This window comes from Drosophila willistoni, unplaced genomic scaffold (genome assembly GCF_018902025.1).
Source record: "Drosophila willistoni isolate 14030-0811.24 unplaced genomic scaffold, UCI_dwil_1.1 Seg533, whole genome shotgun sequence".
NCBI lineage: Eukaryota > Metazoa > Arthropoda > Insecta > Diptera > Drosophilidae > Drosophila > Drosophila willistoni.
Genome location: NW_025814461.1, coordinates 60,671 through 78,283, shown reverse-complemented (window position 1 = coordinate 78,283; position 17,613 = coordinate 60,671). Strand labels below are relative to the sequence as shown.

Here is a 17,613-nt window from a genome sequence, read left to right as displayed (position 1 = left end):
TTCTGTGACTAGCGCGAGTTACCTACCCGGTCACCACACCAACGAATTCACCTTCAACTACACAAACCATGGACAACACATCAAAAAGGGCAACAACCCTGCAGTACGCGTCTGCGGAGACTCTCCGTCGAGTTTGCGGGGACATGTCCGCTGTCTTGGGGGACATAGCGGCGACACGCTCATTTAAGTTGCGGCGACATTTAACATTAGATGACCTAGCAATAAGGACAATCGGGACAACTGAGCGACAACGTCGACGGTATGTCCGCGGATGCTTTTTCGAAAATGTTTTGAGGGACATTTGCAAAGAAATTTCCTCTGAACGTCGACGGTACGTCGGCAGGTCTTCTTTGCGTTCGTGTCAGAGGACGTTCCAGCGACATTTGCTTTGAATGTCGACCGTTGATCGATGGATTTTCTTTGCATGCGCGTCAGAGGACGTTCCATCGACAATTGCGTTGAATGTCGATAGTGTTGTCCATACAAAAATAAAAAACAAAATACAAATGTTCTTTTGATTAATTTATTCATTTATTAAATTTTTATTTCACAGCAATTTATTATATTATATTTTTTATTTATATTTATTTATATATTTATTCTTAATTTTTAACTAATTTTATTTAATTACAATAAGCTGTTGATCCAGACAGACAGACGGACAGACGGATTCGAACTCGTCTTGTCATGCAGATCAAGAATATATATACTCTATATGGTCGGAAACGTCTCCTTCTGTGCGTTACAAACATCTGATCAATTTTATAATACCCTCTGGAACATAAAAAATTAAAATTTGTCACTTCTATTGTTACAATTTATTTTCATTAAACTTCATTTGATTTATTTTGAAATGCATGCAAACTTACCTTTATAAATTTTTAATAATTTAAATATTTTCACTGTAATCTTTCTCACTGTAATCTTTGACAACTGTCTTGTACGCAATTCTAAATCAAATGCAAAGAGAAACGAAAATTACAAAGCGACGCGTGCCGAAATGGTAAATAAAAACAACAATGCAATGTCCCGTTTTAACTTTGTTCTTTTGTCTTCCTTCTTGTCGCGTCCCGAAAACACAGAGTATGCTTGGCCATAACCGACGATGCATGTAAAATTATGTAAAATTTACATATGTTTCACATCAAAAGAACATGCTTATTTAATGATCAATTTATAAGTAACAAGTTATTGACAAATTATGTATATATAAAAATAATATGTATATGGTAATAAAGTTCAAATTTTTCCCTCATCCATAAGTAACAAGGGTATGGAAAAGCCGTCATGAAAATAAATATTTGATGCTGCATTTTTCCTATTCTTGCCTTTTTTTTTTTGTGTCAATTTTTTTCAAGAAATTGTGTTTGCTCAATTCTTTCAAACGACGAAGTGTTTCGACGACGACATTGGATAGTTCGGGCACCGTCGGCTGGTCTTTGCTTGTCGACGCCGGCAGAATTAAATTCTGCCGACGGCGGTATAGTCGACGATGCGGCGACATTGTCGACCGGGGACATTTGGTACTGGAGGGAAATAACACATATGTACATATATACGTACATACATATTTACACACATACATATATCCATACATACATATATAGACACTTACATACATATATATTGACGCTTAGTGGAAGTGAACCGCGGTACTGTCGGTATATATTTTGCTCCGTCTGAACTTTCATAAACTGGTGTCCGGAACGCCTGTAAAAGTCAAAAAGGAGTCAGATTGATTCCAAGGGAGACTAAGTACATACCACGTCGTTGGAGCCCCGCTGCAGCCCTCAATATTTGGCCTAGTAGCAATCTTTGCTTCTGCGGCAGGCCGGTCCACTGACGGTGGAGGGGGCGAAGGGTGACGGCTACTTGCCTCTCTTTTCTTTTTTCCCGCCTCTCATCACCAAATATTTCCTGGTGTGGGTGAGACTTTTTTATCCGAATTACATCCAGAATTGTGCGTCTTGTTGTTGCACCAACTTTTTCTTAGTCAAAACTGCATCAACACAGCTGATCTTGCCAGTGTTGGTAAACGAGGAGAGCAAAGGGGAGCCCCTACCTAGAATTCGGCAGGGGGCGCCTCCGGGCATTTTTGGCGGCAGATTTAAATTTGGATTTAAAATTTAAAATCTGAATTCAAATTTGGTTTGTTTCCAAGCCTGTCCCCATGGATAAGCTAGCTGCATCCTTGGAACATCAATCCCGTATTGGTGAAGATCTTCTAGGCACTGCTGCACCAGAAGAGTCGATTTTCGGTAAACGGCCGCTGCTCATGCGATCGCCACCGTCAGCGACAACATCGGCATGCAGCGTCCCTCAAGCGGCTGCAGAGGCTGGGTTAATGCCAGACAGTCCATGTTTGGCACCGAATGGCCCAACTGTTCAAGTGGTCTCGCACATTCCAGAGCTGGATGAACTGGGATCACTGATATGGCAGCTGTACAACACCTTTAACCAAGGCATCTCGGCGGACGATAAACCACGAAAGCCAGTCCGACACGTTAACATGGGCACTAAGCAAGCCATTGTGCAAATGAAGGAGCTGCAGGAACTGCTCTGCCTCAGAGTGCTTGCGAGTGAGTTTCACAAAACCCCGCATAACAGCGACAAAAGCACACAAATTACGCCAGCGAAATCGGGCTCTAAGCCAAATAGGCCTATAATGGGGAGTGATCATGACTCCGCCAAGCGCCGCAGAGAAGACATGATACCAAGTCGAAATACTCCCCAAAAAAACACCGTGGAGCGACAATTCCCAGAGAAAAATTAATGCGGGAACAAACATCTGCCCCAGGGCAGGTAAGAAATGAGCGCGATCCAGACCAAATCGCCCGTGAATGGCAGCAAGTTACGTACAAACGTGCGAACAAAAAACCACCAGCGAAAAAGGATTTCCCTAGGCATCGGCCAGACGCTATTTTGTTAGCTAATAAAGCCAATTTGTCATATAGCGATATGCTAAAAATGGTAACGTCTAGTGAAGATGACAAAGTGCGCTCGATTGGCGCTAATGTACGCAAGGCAAGACGCACAGCGAATGGAGACCTCTTATTGGAGATGAACAAGCCGATGGCTGAAAACCTCCAGAAGCTTACGAAAGATATCGAAGTAGCTTTCGGTGCTCAGATTGAGGCCAAAGCACTCTCAGACTTCATCAAGCTTGATGTCAGAGACTTGGACGAGATGGTGTCTAAGGACGAGCTAGTGGCTGAATTCTCGAGCCAGTTTGGCGTCCAATTTACTACTCTGGCGATAAAGAGTCTACGACCAACATTCGCTGGTACACAGCGGGCGACCATCAGCGTTCAGGCAGCCCTTGCCAAAGATATCCTCAATGTGGGCAGAATCAAGATTAGGCTGAACGAAAGCCGCATTAGAATAGACAATACACCTGTTAGATGCTTCAGATGTTACGAATTTGGGCATGTTTCAGCACAATGCAAATGCCAAGAAGACAGAAGCGACTGGTGCCTACGGTGCGGCGAAAAGCGGCATAAAGCCAGAGGCTGTAAAAACGCAGCCAAGTGTTTCCTATGCACTGCAAATGGCATAAAAGAAGCGGGTCATGTTGCCGGGAGCCAGCGTTGTCCTTATGGGCCCGTTGTGGCCAGAACGCTCTTACAAAAAATGTTAATCATGGTTAAGTTCATGCAAATTAACTTAAACCACTATGAAGCAGCACATGATATGCTGAAGCAAACGACGAGGGAACAAAACATTGATGTAGTCATCGTAAGCGAGCCATACAGACTCCATGGCGGCAACAACACGACCTGTAGTACGCAAAGAAAAGCGGCGATTTTGCTAAGTAGCGTGCGACCGCTGCAAATGTCTCAAACCCGGGCTTTTGCACATTTTGTACGGGCTAAGATAGACCGGTTCTGGGTGTATAGTTGTTACATGCCACCTAGCATCAATCACCAAGAATTTTGCGCAGCGCTGGATGAGCTGGCTACCGACGCAAGAAGCCACAGCCCACTCATTATAGCTGGTGATTTCAACGCGTGGTCCTTAGAGTGGGGCAGCGTCTCGAACAATGCTAGAGGCCTACTAGATATTGCCCTGCTAAACAGTGGCAATCAAAATACATTCAGCCAAACGGGTGTAGGATCGGTCATTGACCTCACTTTTGTCAGCAGCATTTTTCGGCGCTCCTCTTGGAAAATCGGCGAATTCTACACGGCTAGCGACCATGAGGCGATCCTTTTCAAGATCGGAGGATCAATCCGTCAGCGAGATGTGCATCCGGTGGCATGTAAAACGTACAAAGCGGATACCCTGAATGTTCCCCAATTCACTGCCGCTAGAGTAGAGTAGTGGTATAGAGTTGGCAACGGAGTCAGCCCAGAGTATGGCAAACCAATTGGCTCGTAAGTTAGACGAGGCGTGTGGCAAAAGCATGCAGGAACGTAAAGCTTACCGAGGCCACCATAGATCGGTATTCTGGTGGAATGATAGCATTGCAGAAGCACGGCGGGCTTGCTTTAGGGCAAGACGGTGTTACCAACGGGCGCGAAAAAGGAATGATGGCAATTGGCCCTCTCTTCATATAGTTTTTGCAAGAACTCGCAAGGCATTAAAACGGGCCATACATTCCAGCAAACGGGAATGCTTCCTTGAGCTGTGTGACTCAGCTGATAAGGACCCCTGGGGCAAGGCCTATAAGATTGTAGTGAAGCGTGTGTATGCAAATAAAAAAACTGCACCAACAAATCCGGAGCAGCTGCGGGATATAGTACAATCTCTGTTTCCAGCTAGAAGCGATGCACTAACGTGCAGAAGACCGATGCAGACACATTTTGCTGTCGATTTAGTCTCAAATGAGGAGATAAAGGCCGCGGCTGGACGCCTCAACCCTAGTAAAGCTCCAGGGCCAGACGGCATACCAAATCGCGCCGTAAAGCTGGCAATGATGCTGAACCCAGATATATTTGCACAAGTGTATGCCTCCGGGAGGGCTGCTTTCCGGACACATGGAAGCTGCAAAAGTTGGTCCTGCTGCCAAAACCAGGCAAAAGCCTAGATGAGCCATCAGGATACAGGCCAATTTGCCTAATAGACACCATAGGCAAGGTCCTGGAATCTATTATATCAGCCAAAAGGCTAGGCGGCGGTTTTTCACCCAATCAATATGGCTTTAGAAAAAATAAGTCCACAACTGATGCCATTTCAAGAGTGGTCGATATTGCCTCAGAAGCTATTAAAGGTGAGAGATGGAAAGGAGGTGCAAAAAAATATTGCCTGCTGGTCACCCTCGACATAAAGAACGCTTTTAACACTGCCGATTGGGGATCTATTCTTCACGCACTGCAAAACTTTGGAGTCCCGCCCCACATTCATGCCATCACCTGGAGCTACTTCGGAAGGAGGCAGTTGGAGTATACATCCGATGCTGGAAGCGTGCTGCATTCCATATCTGGCGGGGTTCCCCAAGGATCCGTTCTGGGCCCTTTGCTATGGAACACAATGTATGATGGCGTCCTGAGGTTGACACTCTGTGATAGCTGTCAACTAATTGGCTATGCAGATGATGTTGCACTAGTCGTTGTTAAAAAAGAGATTAAGCAAGCAGAGGCTGCAGCAAACATGGCCATCGCAAAGATAGTAGAATGGCTGGGCTCCGTGGGACTCAAATTAGCGGCGCAAAAAACAGAGGCCGTTCTAATTTCAAGCAGGAAACTTGTTGAGACAGCACAAATTACTGTTGAGGGGACTACGGTCCAGTCCAAAAGAGCTATCCGCTATCTTGGCGTGTGGATAGACACTCGACTAACCTTTCGAGAACACCTAGCCAACATTCAGGAGAAGGCATCTGTATGCGTGCGTTCGTTGTCAAGGATCCTTTTAAACACGAGGGGCCCAAAACAAGAGACGAGAAAGCTGCTGACGACAGTTCACAGCTCCATTGTACTTTATGCGGCTCGGATCTGGAAATCGGCTTTATTAGTAGAAAGCTACAGCAGGGGCATACGGTCAACCCACAGACTTTTTTGCACTCAGAGTGTGCTGCGCGTTTAGAACGGTATCTGACGACGCAGTATTAGTGTTAGCTGGGATGCTGCCACTTGACATTCAGGCGGATGAAGACACAGTCGTAGCTGCAGCACCTAGTGATGAGCCCTCGAAGAAACTGGCACGCGCACAGGCTAGAGGCAGAAGCCTAATAACATGGCAGAGAAGATGGGATGCGTCACAGAAGGGCAGATGGACCCACCTGCTGATCCCAAATATAGAGAAGTGGTTAGGCAGAAAGCATGGGTCAGTAAATTTCTACCTAACCCAGATACTAAGCGGTCATGGATGCTTTAGGCAATATCTCCATCGTTTTGGACACGAAGAATCGCCTATCTGCACAGTCTGCAGCGATAACAGCGTAGAAGACGCACAACATATTCTTTTCAGGTGTCGGCGCTATGAGTCCCAAAGAAGGCACCTAGAACTCACTGCAGGGGCTGGATTAACGGTGAACAACCTCGTGGATTCAATGGTTGGCAGCCCACAAACATGGGAAGCGGTCAACAGCTTTGCAGCATATGTAATGCGGGATCTGCGACAATCCGAACGCATGAGAGCTGGAGCGTCGTAGAGAGAGCCACCGACCCTAGGAAGCAATTCCCACGAGGACGTCCCCTAGGATCAAGCTCCCTTTATGGCATCTTCTTTTTCCTCTGTATATATCTATCTATACTATCTATACCTATCAATAAAGGAATAAAAAAAAAAAAAAACCAGAGGGCCGGGGCTAACTTCGACCGCGTCAAAGTTTGTATACCCTTGCAACTTTTTTGGTAACTCTTTCCTTACCTATAGCCATCAAAGTGGAAAAACGTTTTATCTAAAAAGGCTAATGTTTGCGACAGAACGGCCAGCAATCGTAGCATAGGAAATAACGAAGTTATTGGACAAAGTCACTGTTTTCCACCGATCGTTCCTATGGGAGCTATATGATATAGTTACCCGATCCTTATCAAATTTGGCACAGTCATTAACAGATATATTAAACTAACAAATGTTTAATTTGAAAGCAATCGCGTCAAAAGTAACGAAGTTATTCACCAAAGTCACTGTTTTCGAAAGATCGTTCCTATGGGAGCTATATGATATAGTCACCCGATCTTGATCAAATTTGGCATAGTCGTTGATATGTGTAATTAACTCACCAATATTTAATTCAATATTTAAGTCACTGTTCGTGACTTTGCCATTTGTATGGGAGCTATATGATATAGTGATCCGATCCGGCTGAATCCGAGATATACAACGCCTGCAGTATATACAAGCCTACAAGCAAAATTTCAGCTCTGTAGCTCTTACGGTCTAGGAGGAGTTTGCGTTGATCCAGACGGACGGACAGACGGACGGACGGATGGACGGACGGACGGACGGACGGACGGACGGACATGGCTATTTGAACTCGTCTCGTCGTGCTGATCAAGAATATATATACTTTATATGGTCGGAAATGCTTCCTTCTATGCGTTGCACACTTCTGACCAAAATTAGTATACCCTTTTTGCAAGGGTATAAAAAACTTACATACATATATACATACATACATATATACATACATACATATATACATAATTAACTGAAGGAGAGAACGGCATTGTCGCCGAATAAAAATGATAATTGTGTGTTGAACGTCAAACAAGACGGAGGTTTTAATTTTATAATAAAAAATACTAAAAAGTAAATAAACACAGGGAAAAGTTACTCTTTTCTTCGAACACGACTTGGCCGAGATGTTAACTGGCGCAGCTTAACGACTTCAGGGACGGGAAAAAGTGCCCCGAAGGAACCTACGTTCATGCATAAGTATCTAAGTATCAAAAAAAAAAGGGTTTTAAATAATGATTCACAAATATTTCATTGGTAAAAAAAAAAAAAAAAAAAAAGAGGGCGTCTAACGGTTAGACACGATAGAAGTGAAACCTTCCGTAAAACAAACTGAGAGAGAATGAGACGAAAGCAGCATTAGGAGCGGGATAATTATAGGTTCATTATAATATTGCTATAAAGGTCATGTTTTATTTTCTTCATTTTATTATTATTCATCCTCAATGTTTTCAATTTCAACAAATGATACGAGTGGCTTATGATAGATAAAATATGATACAAATGCTTTGGTTTCGATGTTGTCAACATATCTTTGAAATACCGCGTCAATTGTTGTTTTTGATCGTGTTGTTGATTCAGTGCGATTGTTACACATTTTTAAACTGAATGTTGTATTGAGAAAGTCAATTAAAGGAACCGCTGTGTCCAATGCAAAATTTATGTTAAAATCGCCACTTAAAATCATTGGAACTTTATCGTAATCTTTTCTAAGTATCCGCGATACTTCTGGTGTATACTTTATTAAATTTTCATGAATGAATTCCGTGATGCTATTTATTGATTGATTGGGTGAAATATAAATTGCCACAATTAAAACTGTTTTTCCATTGCTCAATCTGGTTTCGCATGCACATATTTCTCCCACTTTAGAGAGCTGAACAGACAGTGATTCTAGTTGCTGTGCATTCATTCATTATATATTTTGTGATACATTTTATTTACTTTTTATACCCTTGCAGAGGGTATTGTAAAATTGGTCAGATGTTCGTAACGCACAGAAGAAGGCGTTTACGACCCCATAAAGTATATAAATTCTTGATCAGCATGAGAAGCTGAGTTGATATAGCCATGTCCGCAAAATTTTTGAAGTGAAAACGAAAAAGCGACTCGACGGCAATTTACAAAGTGTCGACGTGGCTCTGTTGTTAGTGTGCTGGCTTGGCGATCGGGCGGCCGATGTTCGACTCCCAGCTTGGTCGAAGTTTTTCATAATGCTTTTTATATATTTGCATCTCATTCTCTCGCAGGCTAAATACTATAAGATCTATATGTGTCTCTTTTTAGTGTCGCTTTTTCGTTTCATCGAGTCTCACATCACTCCCAACGATTCTAAAGAAGTTTTCACTTCAAAAAAAGAAAAGTATTTAAATAATGATTCACAAATATTGCATTGGTAATAAAAAAAAAAAAAAATTTATAATAATGCATAAATTGTTGCTTAATCGTGCTAGAGATTGTTAAGAGAGATTGCGATTGAACCAACTGTATCGGACAGAGCGATAAAGACAACAAAACATGTACATATAATTAAATATTCGATTTTCTCGATAAGGAAAAAAAAGATATTTTTCGTGAGTTAAAAGCAACGTACTTTATTATTTGAAAGAAAACTTAGAACTGATTACAAAAATGTCTTATGGTTATATTTATAGCTAAATTTGGGAGCCCTTTGGTGGCGTGGTTGATATTTCGACGATTTGATTGGTCCGATTTTAAGTGCTGAGTTAGCGTTCTCACGCCTTTGGTTGTTAGGGGACAATTATTATTTCAAGTGTTCAATTGTTTATGTTAGTTTTTATGGATTAGCGTTCATACGCTTTGGTTTTGAGGGGGACAATTATTACTTCAAGTGTTCGATTGTTTATGTTAATTTTTATGGATTAGCGTTCATACGCTTTGGTTTTGAGGGGGACAATTGTTTATAAAAACGGATGTTTACTTTAACGTTATGAATTTTAGGGGCCGAAATATTTATATGTTATTGGGTATTGGAGTCGGATATATGACTCCCCCATCCTAAAGAAAATAGCCTGTCCTCAGGCGGATACATTGGGATATAGAGAGGGGTTTTTCTCAGCTGTAAATATTGGAGTATCAATTTTGTTTATAATTTGGGACTCGATTTTTTCAACAATTGGGGTTTCGATTATGTCTATGGGACCACGATTGTTATTTGATCGGAAATGCTTAATAATTAATTTTTGTGGCATTGCCTTAAACTTATAGATTAAGTATGTAATCAAACTTATTATAGTAAGTATAAAAGTGGTTAATGTAATAGTTTGAAATGCAGTATAATATTTCGTATGTTCGTTAATTATCTCTTTTGTTTGGATAAAGGAAATAGGTTCTAGCCTGGTGATATTGTTTGTTACATAAATGCTTTGGCTATAGTCAAGCAATGAATTTATTATTGATATTTCGTTTAGTTGTAAGGCACAATCGTAAATTTTTATCATGTTATTGCCTTCTATTATTAATTCGTTGTTTACGCAATTTTGATTAAGTTTAGTTTTTGGTAGATTCCATGTTACAATTATGTTTGGTTCAATGTAATTAGTTTGAAAATTCTTATATGTCTTAGTGTATTTACAAGTGGTTGGGATTTGATTTAAAATGCCTATTATACATTCGTTAGTTTCTATTTGTTTTGTGTTTTTATTGAACAAAGTGTTGTTATTAAAATTTTTATTCTCGTCTGGATAAGGAAGTATCTCAAAGATAGGCGTTTTATTACTTCTTGAGGAATGTTTGAAATGATAAATATCTCGTTTGAACTTGGTTTAAGCCAGGTGGAAGTTTTTGTATTCAATAGTTTTTCCGAATTAACATGACTTAAGTGATTATGTTTTAAAAGTTTTGGGTTGAAAATTCCTAATCTAGTGAGCTGCATGCCCATTTCTATGTCTTCAATGTATTCTGTGAAATGCTCAAAATTAAAGATTAGAACTTCTAATCTTACTTCTTTTTCTTTTTCTTCCCTGAGGCTGTTTATTACTTCTAAACCTTTATTAACAGTGTCTATTACGTAATTTAGTTCGTTTGCTTGTACGCTATTGCTTTCAAGATTATTTATTTTTTCTTCTAATTCATCTTTATCTTCCTGATCAAGAGTACCAAAAAGATATTTGTATATTGAACCAATTCCGTTAATTAGTCCTCGTTTGTTACGTTTTACAATGTGTATTCCATTAATTTCCCTACTTAGTTTTTCTGTTAAGTATTGAATATGGATTAGGTTTTTAAATTCTTGTGCTTGTTGCATTAAATTATTATATGTAATGTCTATTAGAGTTAAATTCACTTTTAAATAATGATATTCAAAGTTTGTCGGTAAGTCCATGGTTCCTGTTTTAAATATTAAGTAACCGTTTGGTGCTTTTACTGGGTTTATGTCAATGGATTGACTGCATGTTGATTTTAATGTTAAGAATAGCATGATGCATAAAAAAGTCATCTTGAGTTGTTGACCTGTAATTAATTAATTGTCGTATTTGCTTTTATTAACTTTCTTTTTCTTCTTGAATTTTGATTTGTAGTGTGTAACTTTTTGTCCTCTATTTCTTTCTTCAAAATGTTTCTCGTCTAACTGATTTATTTCTCCTGTCTTTTGAATGGATTTGTCGTTTTTGACTTTACTAATGGTGCTTGTTTAAATCTAGTGTCGATTTCGAAGTCGTGTCTATCTTCATTTAAATTGTTTATTTTATGTATTTTTCTTGTTTGGGTATTATAGTCGGGGGATCCTGCATAGATAAAGATGTCCGCTGGTGTTCGGTTAGTTGTTTTATGTCTCGTCTTATGGTTGTATACGTGGAGAATTTTTTCAAATTTAAGTAATTTATCTTCGATGTCATTTTCACTATTTATAATTCTGAGTTTTTCATTTACTGTTTTATGGAATCTTTCTACATCTGAGATGCCGTTTTTACTTGATGTGATTTCTAACTTTACATTTTCTTCTTGTAGCCAATTTTTTAGTGCTATACACAGAAATGCTGAATCTTTGTCTGATTTTATTCTATTTTATTATCGGTTTGCCCATTTCAGTGAATACTTTCATAATTGCTCTCTTGGCTTCTAACCAATCTCTAGACTTTACTTCTACAAGTGTTGCAAATTTCGAGTAAATGTCAATGCATGAGAGGAATTGTAAATTGTCGATCATGTAAAAGTCCATGACGTATTTTTCTCTGATATTAAAAAGTTCTGGTGTTATTTCAAAAGTTAGTTTTGTATTTCTATTTTCTGTCTTTGCGATATTGCATACTGAGCATTCATTAATAATGTTTTGAATTAGGTTTTGAAAATCGGGAAAATAATATTTTAATATTTCTTTAAACAAATTAATCGTTTTTTCAATTCCTGGATGTAATAATTCTTTATGTTGTTTTAGGATTATTTCTTTAAATTGTGCAAACGTTTGAAGGTCCTCTAACTTAATGCTAGATTTCGAGGTTTTTGTATTTGCGTTTGGTTGTATTATTTCGATAAAAGCTTGTTGGAATATGGGAAAATCTTGTTCATTATGAAAATATAGTACAGTGTTCTTACTGCAAAGATATCTTATGATTATATCCCTTGCGTAAGCATTGGTCATTTCTTTGTATGTTATTTTTATGTTTGTTTTGTAAAAGTAAGTTGTTGTTTCTGCTTTGTCTTCTGAACCTCTAATGAATTCTATTTGTCTGTTGTAATAATTAATGGGTCTTTCTACTATTGGAATGTAGTTTTCATTATCCTCGTGAGCACTATGTATTGTAGCTGCTGTGCTTTCTGTTGATCCTAAAAAGTTTTCATCTATTTTAACTCTGGAAAGGGCATCTGCTACATGATTTTCTTTCCATCTTTGAAGTTTCATATTTGGTTCTTTTATATTGTTGAGCCATACTAAAGGCTTATGGTCGCTTAGAATCTCGAACTTTCTACCGAAAAGGTATGGCCTAAAATATTTGGTTGCCCATACAATAGATAGTAATTCCTTTTCTATAGCTGAATAATTAAGTTCGTGTTCGTTAAGTGTTCTACTACCATAAGAAATAGGTCTATGGTCCTGTGAAAGGAACGCACCTAAAGCTATGTTGCTAGCATCTGTGGTTAGGAAAAATGGTTTTTTGAAATCGGGATATGCAAGTATAGGATCATTCATAAGGAGATATTTTAATTTTTCGAAGGATGAAATATAATTTGGGTCGTTTATATTTATTTTAGCTCCTTTCTTTAATCCTAGAGTTAAAGGTTTTGCAATATGTGCAAAGTTGGGTATAAATTTCCTGAAGAATCCGCATAATCCTAAGAATGATTTAATTTCTTTTGGAGTTTTGGGTATCGGAAAATTTTGAATTGCTTTGACTTTATCTGGGTTAGGTTTTATACCTTCTGTTGTTATTATATGACCAAGGAATGCAGTTTCCTTTTCATAAATTCGCATTTGTCAAGTTGGAGTTTAAGATTAGCTTCTCTTAGTTTGTTAAATACCTTTCTGAGTGATAGTATGTGTTCCTCCAATGAAGTGGAGTACACAATGATGTCATCCAGATAAACAAGGCAATCCTTATAAATAAGGTCTTCCAAAAGATTATTCATGCATCTTTGGAATGTTGCCGGGGCATTTTTAAGACCAAATGGCATACGTCTGTATTCGTAATGGCCATGTTTAGTTGAAAAAGCTGTTTTTGCAATAGATTCAGGATCCATTTGAATTTGATGAAATCCCTTAGCTAAATCAATGGTGGTAAAGTATTGGCATTTTCCCAGTTTGTCGAGAATTTCGTCCATGACTGGAATTGGAAATTTGTCATCTATTGTGACTTCATTTAGATTTCGATAGTCAATGACTAATCTGAATTTTTGTTTCTTGGAAGCATCTCCTTTTTTTGGGACGATCCAAATGGGTGAACAGTAGGGGGAGTTCGATTTTCGAATGATACCCTGTTCAATCATTTCATTTATTTGTTTGTTGACTTCCATATCAAATGTTTGGGGATATTTGTATGGTCGTTTATAGATTGGGTCCTCATGTTTTGTATGAATAGAGTGCTTTATTGTACTCGTGAAAGTCAAATTTTCACCTTCGCGATACTGAATGTCACTGAATTCGTACAAGACCTTTTTTAGTTTTTGAGTTTCTTCGTTGTTTAAATGGTCGAGTCTATACTCATTGCTTTCTATTATTTCGTTTTCAATCGCAAAATTTGTTTCCGGGTCCCTTTCTGTGGGTGGGTCCAAAACTTCTATGTTTTGTTCTTCTTCTATTTCTTCAACATCTCTAAAATAAAATGTATAGTTTCCTAATTTTGCGTATTCTTCTTCATAATTTATTTGTGCTTTGCAGGCTTTTAGGAAAGTTCTGCCTATCAACATGTCGTATTTATTTGAAAATTTATGGATATAAAATTTTTGTTCTGTCGGACAAAGTTTGCTGGGTGCAAGGAAAATAATTTCTTTTAGTTCTACTGCTCCTTCAATCATGTGAATTTTGGAATCTCCTAAATAGGTTTTGAAATTAAAAAAGTTTTCGGACATTATATTGATTGAAGAGCCTGAGTCGACTACACATCTCAAAGGTTTATTGTTCATCATTATTCTGATGAAGGACTTGTCTCTATCTCTTCTTCCGATTGATCCGAGGCATTCTGATGAAAATTTTCGGATGTATCCATTTTGCTAATTCCACTATTACTTTCTCTTTGCCTTTTTGTAGGCTGGTTTGCTACATTATTCTTTAAATAGTTGTTTTGCTGTTGATTATTCATTGGATTTTGAGCCCTGTCAATATTTAATTTTTGTTGAAATTCTTGGAATAGTTTTTGGTTTGGTATTGTATCTGATTGTTTTGTTTGAGACGGAATTGTACTATTGGGTACAAAAGTTTTTCCACCTTTTTGATTCTGATTTTGGCTTTGATTTGATTTTCTTATTTCTGTTATACTATTTTCGTATAACCCTTCTCTTTGAGCTACTTGCTTTAATTTACTGACTGTGGTTATATCGTATCTAGCTAACGTCATGAATAATCTATCGGGTAATTTTTTGTTGATTACGTCTTTTATGGTGTTATTTAACGCGTTTGTATAAAGCGCGGTGTTATTCGCATCGTTTTCTAGACTTAATTTGTTTGTTATAATGTAGGACTTATCTTCTAATTCGGTTACAAACTTACGAAGATTTCCTGCATAGCTGGTGTTGTAGAGGCGTCGCAGAAGTTCCTCACAGGGGGTCTGCGTTTTTAATTCGTTGATAAGGAGTGTCCTTAGTTCCGGCCAGGTGTTGGATTGTCCAATTTGTGAGAGTCGTTGTGCTTCTCCGGTGAGCTGCATCTCGATTGCACTGAACAATATGTTATGCTGCCTTATATCATTGGTTGGATATAGGTGCATAATAAAATCTATCCTCCTTATAAACGACGTCAGATTTTCTGGAGCTCCATCGTAATTTGCCACCTGTCTTAATGAAGACAGTGCTTGGTTGAGGTGGGCTTCGGTGAGTTCTACAGCCATTTTATTTCTTTTAATTTTTTTGATTTTTCTGGGTTTTAGTGATGGTTTGTTTTGGTTTTTATTTTTTTTCTGTGTTTTAGTGATGGTTTGTTTTGGTTTTTTTTTTTTCTGGGTTTTAGTGATGTGTTGTTTTGTTTTTTTTTTCTGGGTTTTAGTGATGTGTTGTTTTGTTGATCTTCTGGGTTTTTGTGGTGTTTTGTTTTGTTAATTTTCTGGGTTTTGGTTATGTTTTATTTTGGATTTTGGTTTTTTGTTCGCACACAAGTTGGCGGTTTTTGTTCCTCAATTGGATTTAATAGTTGTAACACACAGTTAATATTTTCGCGCACAGTTGGCGTAAAAAATTTTTTTTTCTTTGGTTGCAACACACAGTTGATACTTCCGCGCACAGTTGGCAGAAAATATTTTTCACTGTTTTAGACTTTTGAGCACTACCCGTAAGTTCTTGATGTCGGATCGGAAATTTATTTTATAGTGATTATTCACTAATTCTATGTAACGCACAGATAAAAATTCTACGCGTCGCACGGATAGAATAACAGTTCACTACAATAGTTATTCACCAATTCTATGTAACACACGGATAACAATTCTATATGTAACACGGATAGAATAACTTTTTTTTTTTCCAATCCTACCGACTGCGCCAATTATATATTCGATTTTCTCGATAAGGAAAAAAAAGATATTTTTCGTGAGTTAAAAGCAACGTACTTTATTATTTGAAAGAAAACTTAGAACTGATTACAAAAATGTCTTATGGTTATATTTATAGCTAAATTTGGAGCCCTTTGGTGGCGTGGTTGATATTTCGACGATTTGATTGGTCCGATTTTAAGTGCTGAGTCAGCGTTCTCACGCCTTTGGTTGTTAGGGGGACAATTATTATTTCAAGTTTATGTTGTTGTTATTATTTCAAGTTTATGTTGTTGTTGTGTTTATGTTAGTTTTTATGGATTAGCGTTCATACGCTTTGGTTTTGAGGGGGACAATTATTACTTCAAGTGTTCGATTGTTTATGTTAATTTTTATGGATTAGCGTTCATACACTTTGGTTTTGAGGGGGACAATTGTTTATAAAAACGGATGTTTACTTTAACGTTATGAATTTTAGGGCCGAAATATTTATATGTTATTGGGTATTGGAGTCGGATATATGACTATATGTACATACATATACATACATATGTATAAATCGTCAATGTGTACTATGCACTCCATGATATTGATGTTGGTGTTGCCTTTCAGTTTCACTCGAATTTAAAATATTTCATCATCTTTTCCAAATTTTTTGCTTCGGGTGTATTCGTTCCCCCGAATTCAGCAATTCCCGTTAAGCACATACACACATGTATATGGGTACAAGCTGCGTAACAGGCGACATTGTCGTTTGCTACATTTTGCAGACTTGCGTGTCTCGTCAGAGTGACGGAGATGCCCCAACGGTACAAAGTTGCTTCGCGACAAGCGTCTCTACTTCATCATCTTTTTGGTCTGACCGCTAGAACAGAACGACAGCGATGTCGCGACAGTCAGAATTGTTTGACGAGTGGTGTCGCAAATTTTGGAGTGCGTTTTGTAGTTTCCAAACCTTTGGGCAGCGAGTCATTTAATTTTCAACCGCCTTGGAAGCAACATCGATCTTCAAAAAAAATATATATAAAAGAAAAGTAGACAGAAGTCGAAGTGTGTGCAAATTAAACAACAAGCTGTGAAATTCGAATGCTTCAAGTTTGAGCGAGCAAAGGCCCAACAATATTAGCCGAAAGTGAAAGGGGTAAGGTACATATATATATATATGTATAGATATAAAAAAAAAAAAAAAAAAAGAAACCAACAACAAAATTGATTCAAATAAAAACTGTAGAACTATAAACAAAAAACACTACTATAAAAATAGTATAACTTTCCCCAACTTTGTGATTCCCAAGGGACCCTCCAAAGTAAAAGGGGGGAAACTAGCCTCTGGTTTTCATACTCCAAAAAAAAAAAAACAAAAAAAAAAAAAAACCAACAACAAAATTGATTCAAATAAAATATTTAAAACTATAAACAAAAAACACTACTATAAAAATAGTATAACTTTCCCCAACTTTGTGATTCCCAAAGGACCCTCCAAAGTAAAAGGGGGCAAACCAGCCTCTGGTTTTCATACTCAAAAAAAAAAAAAAAAAAAAAAGAAACCAACAACAAAATTGATTCAAATAAAATATTTAAAACTATAAACAAAAAACACTACTATAAAAATAGTATAACTTTCCCCAACTTTGTGATTCCCAAGGCACCCTCCAAAGTAAAAGGGAGCAAAACAGCCTCTGGTTTTCATACTCAAAAAAAAAAAGGAGAACAAATAGCTAAACGATACATAAGCTGTTTAAACCAACACATAAGTTGTTGTACAAATTTTTTTTTTTCGTGTTCTTATTGCGCTAGACGGTTATATGTGCCCACAAGTTTGTGTGTATGTGTAACCGGAACCTGCTGTATTGGACAG

At 38.0% G+C, this 17,613-nt stretch overlaps 1 protein-coding gene across 1 annotated transcript; it reads left to right on the top strand.

The window, feature by feature from the left end:
• The first annotated feature begins 3,639 nt into the window (after positions 1-3,639).
• On the top strand, positions 3,640-4,320 carry LOC124461572. The gene has a single exon (XM_047013090.1). It carries the CDS (start codon positions 3,640-3,642, stop codon positions 4,318-4,320), a length of 681 nt encoding a protein of 226 aa, XP_046869046.1.
• The last annotated feature ends 13,293 nt before the right edge of the window (positions 4,321-17,613 follow it).

Excerpts from the sequence above, each read along its gene's own strand:
- LOC124461572 (XM_047013090.1), top strand. The coding sequence starts at position 3,640 with ATGGTTAAGTTCATGCAAATTAACTTAAACCACTATGAAGCAGCACAT.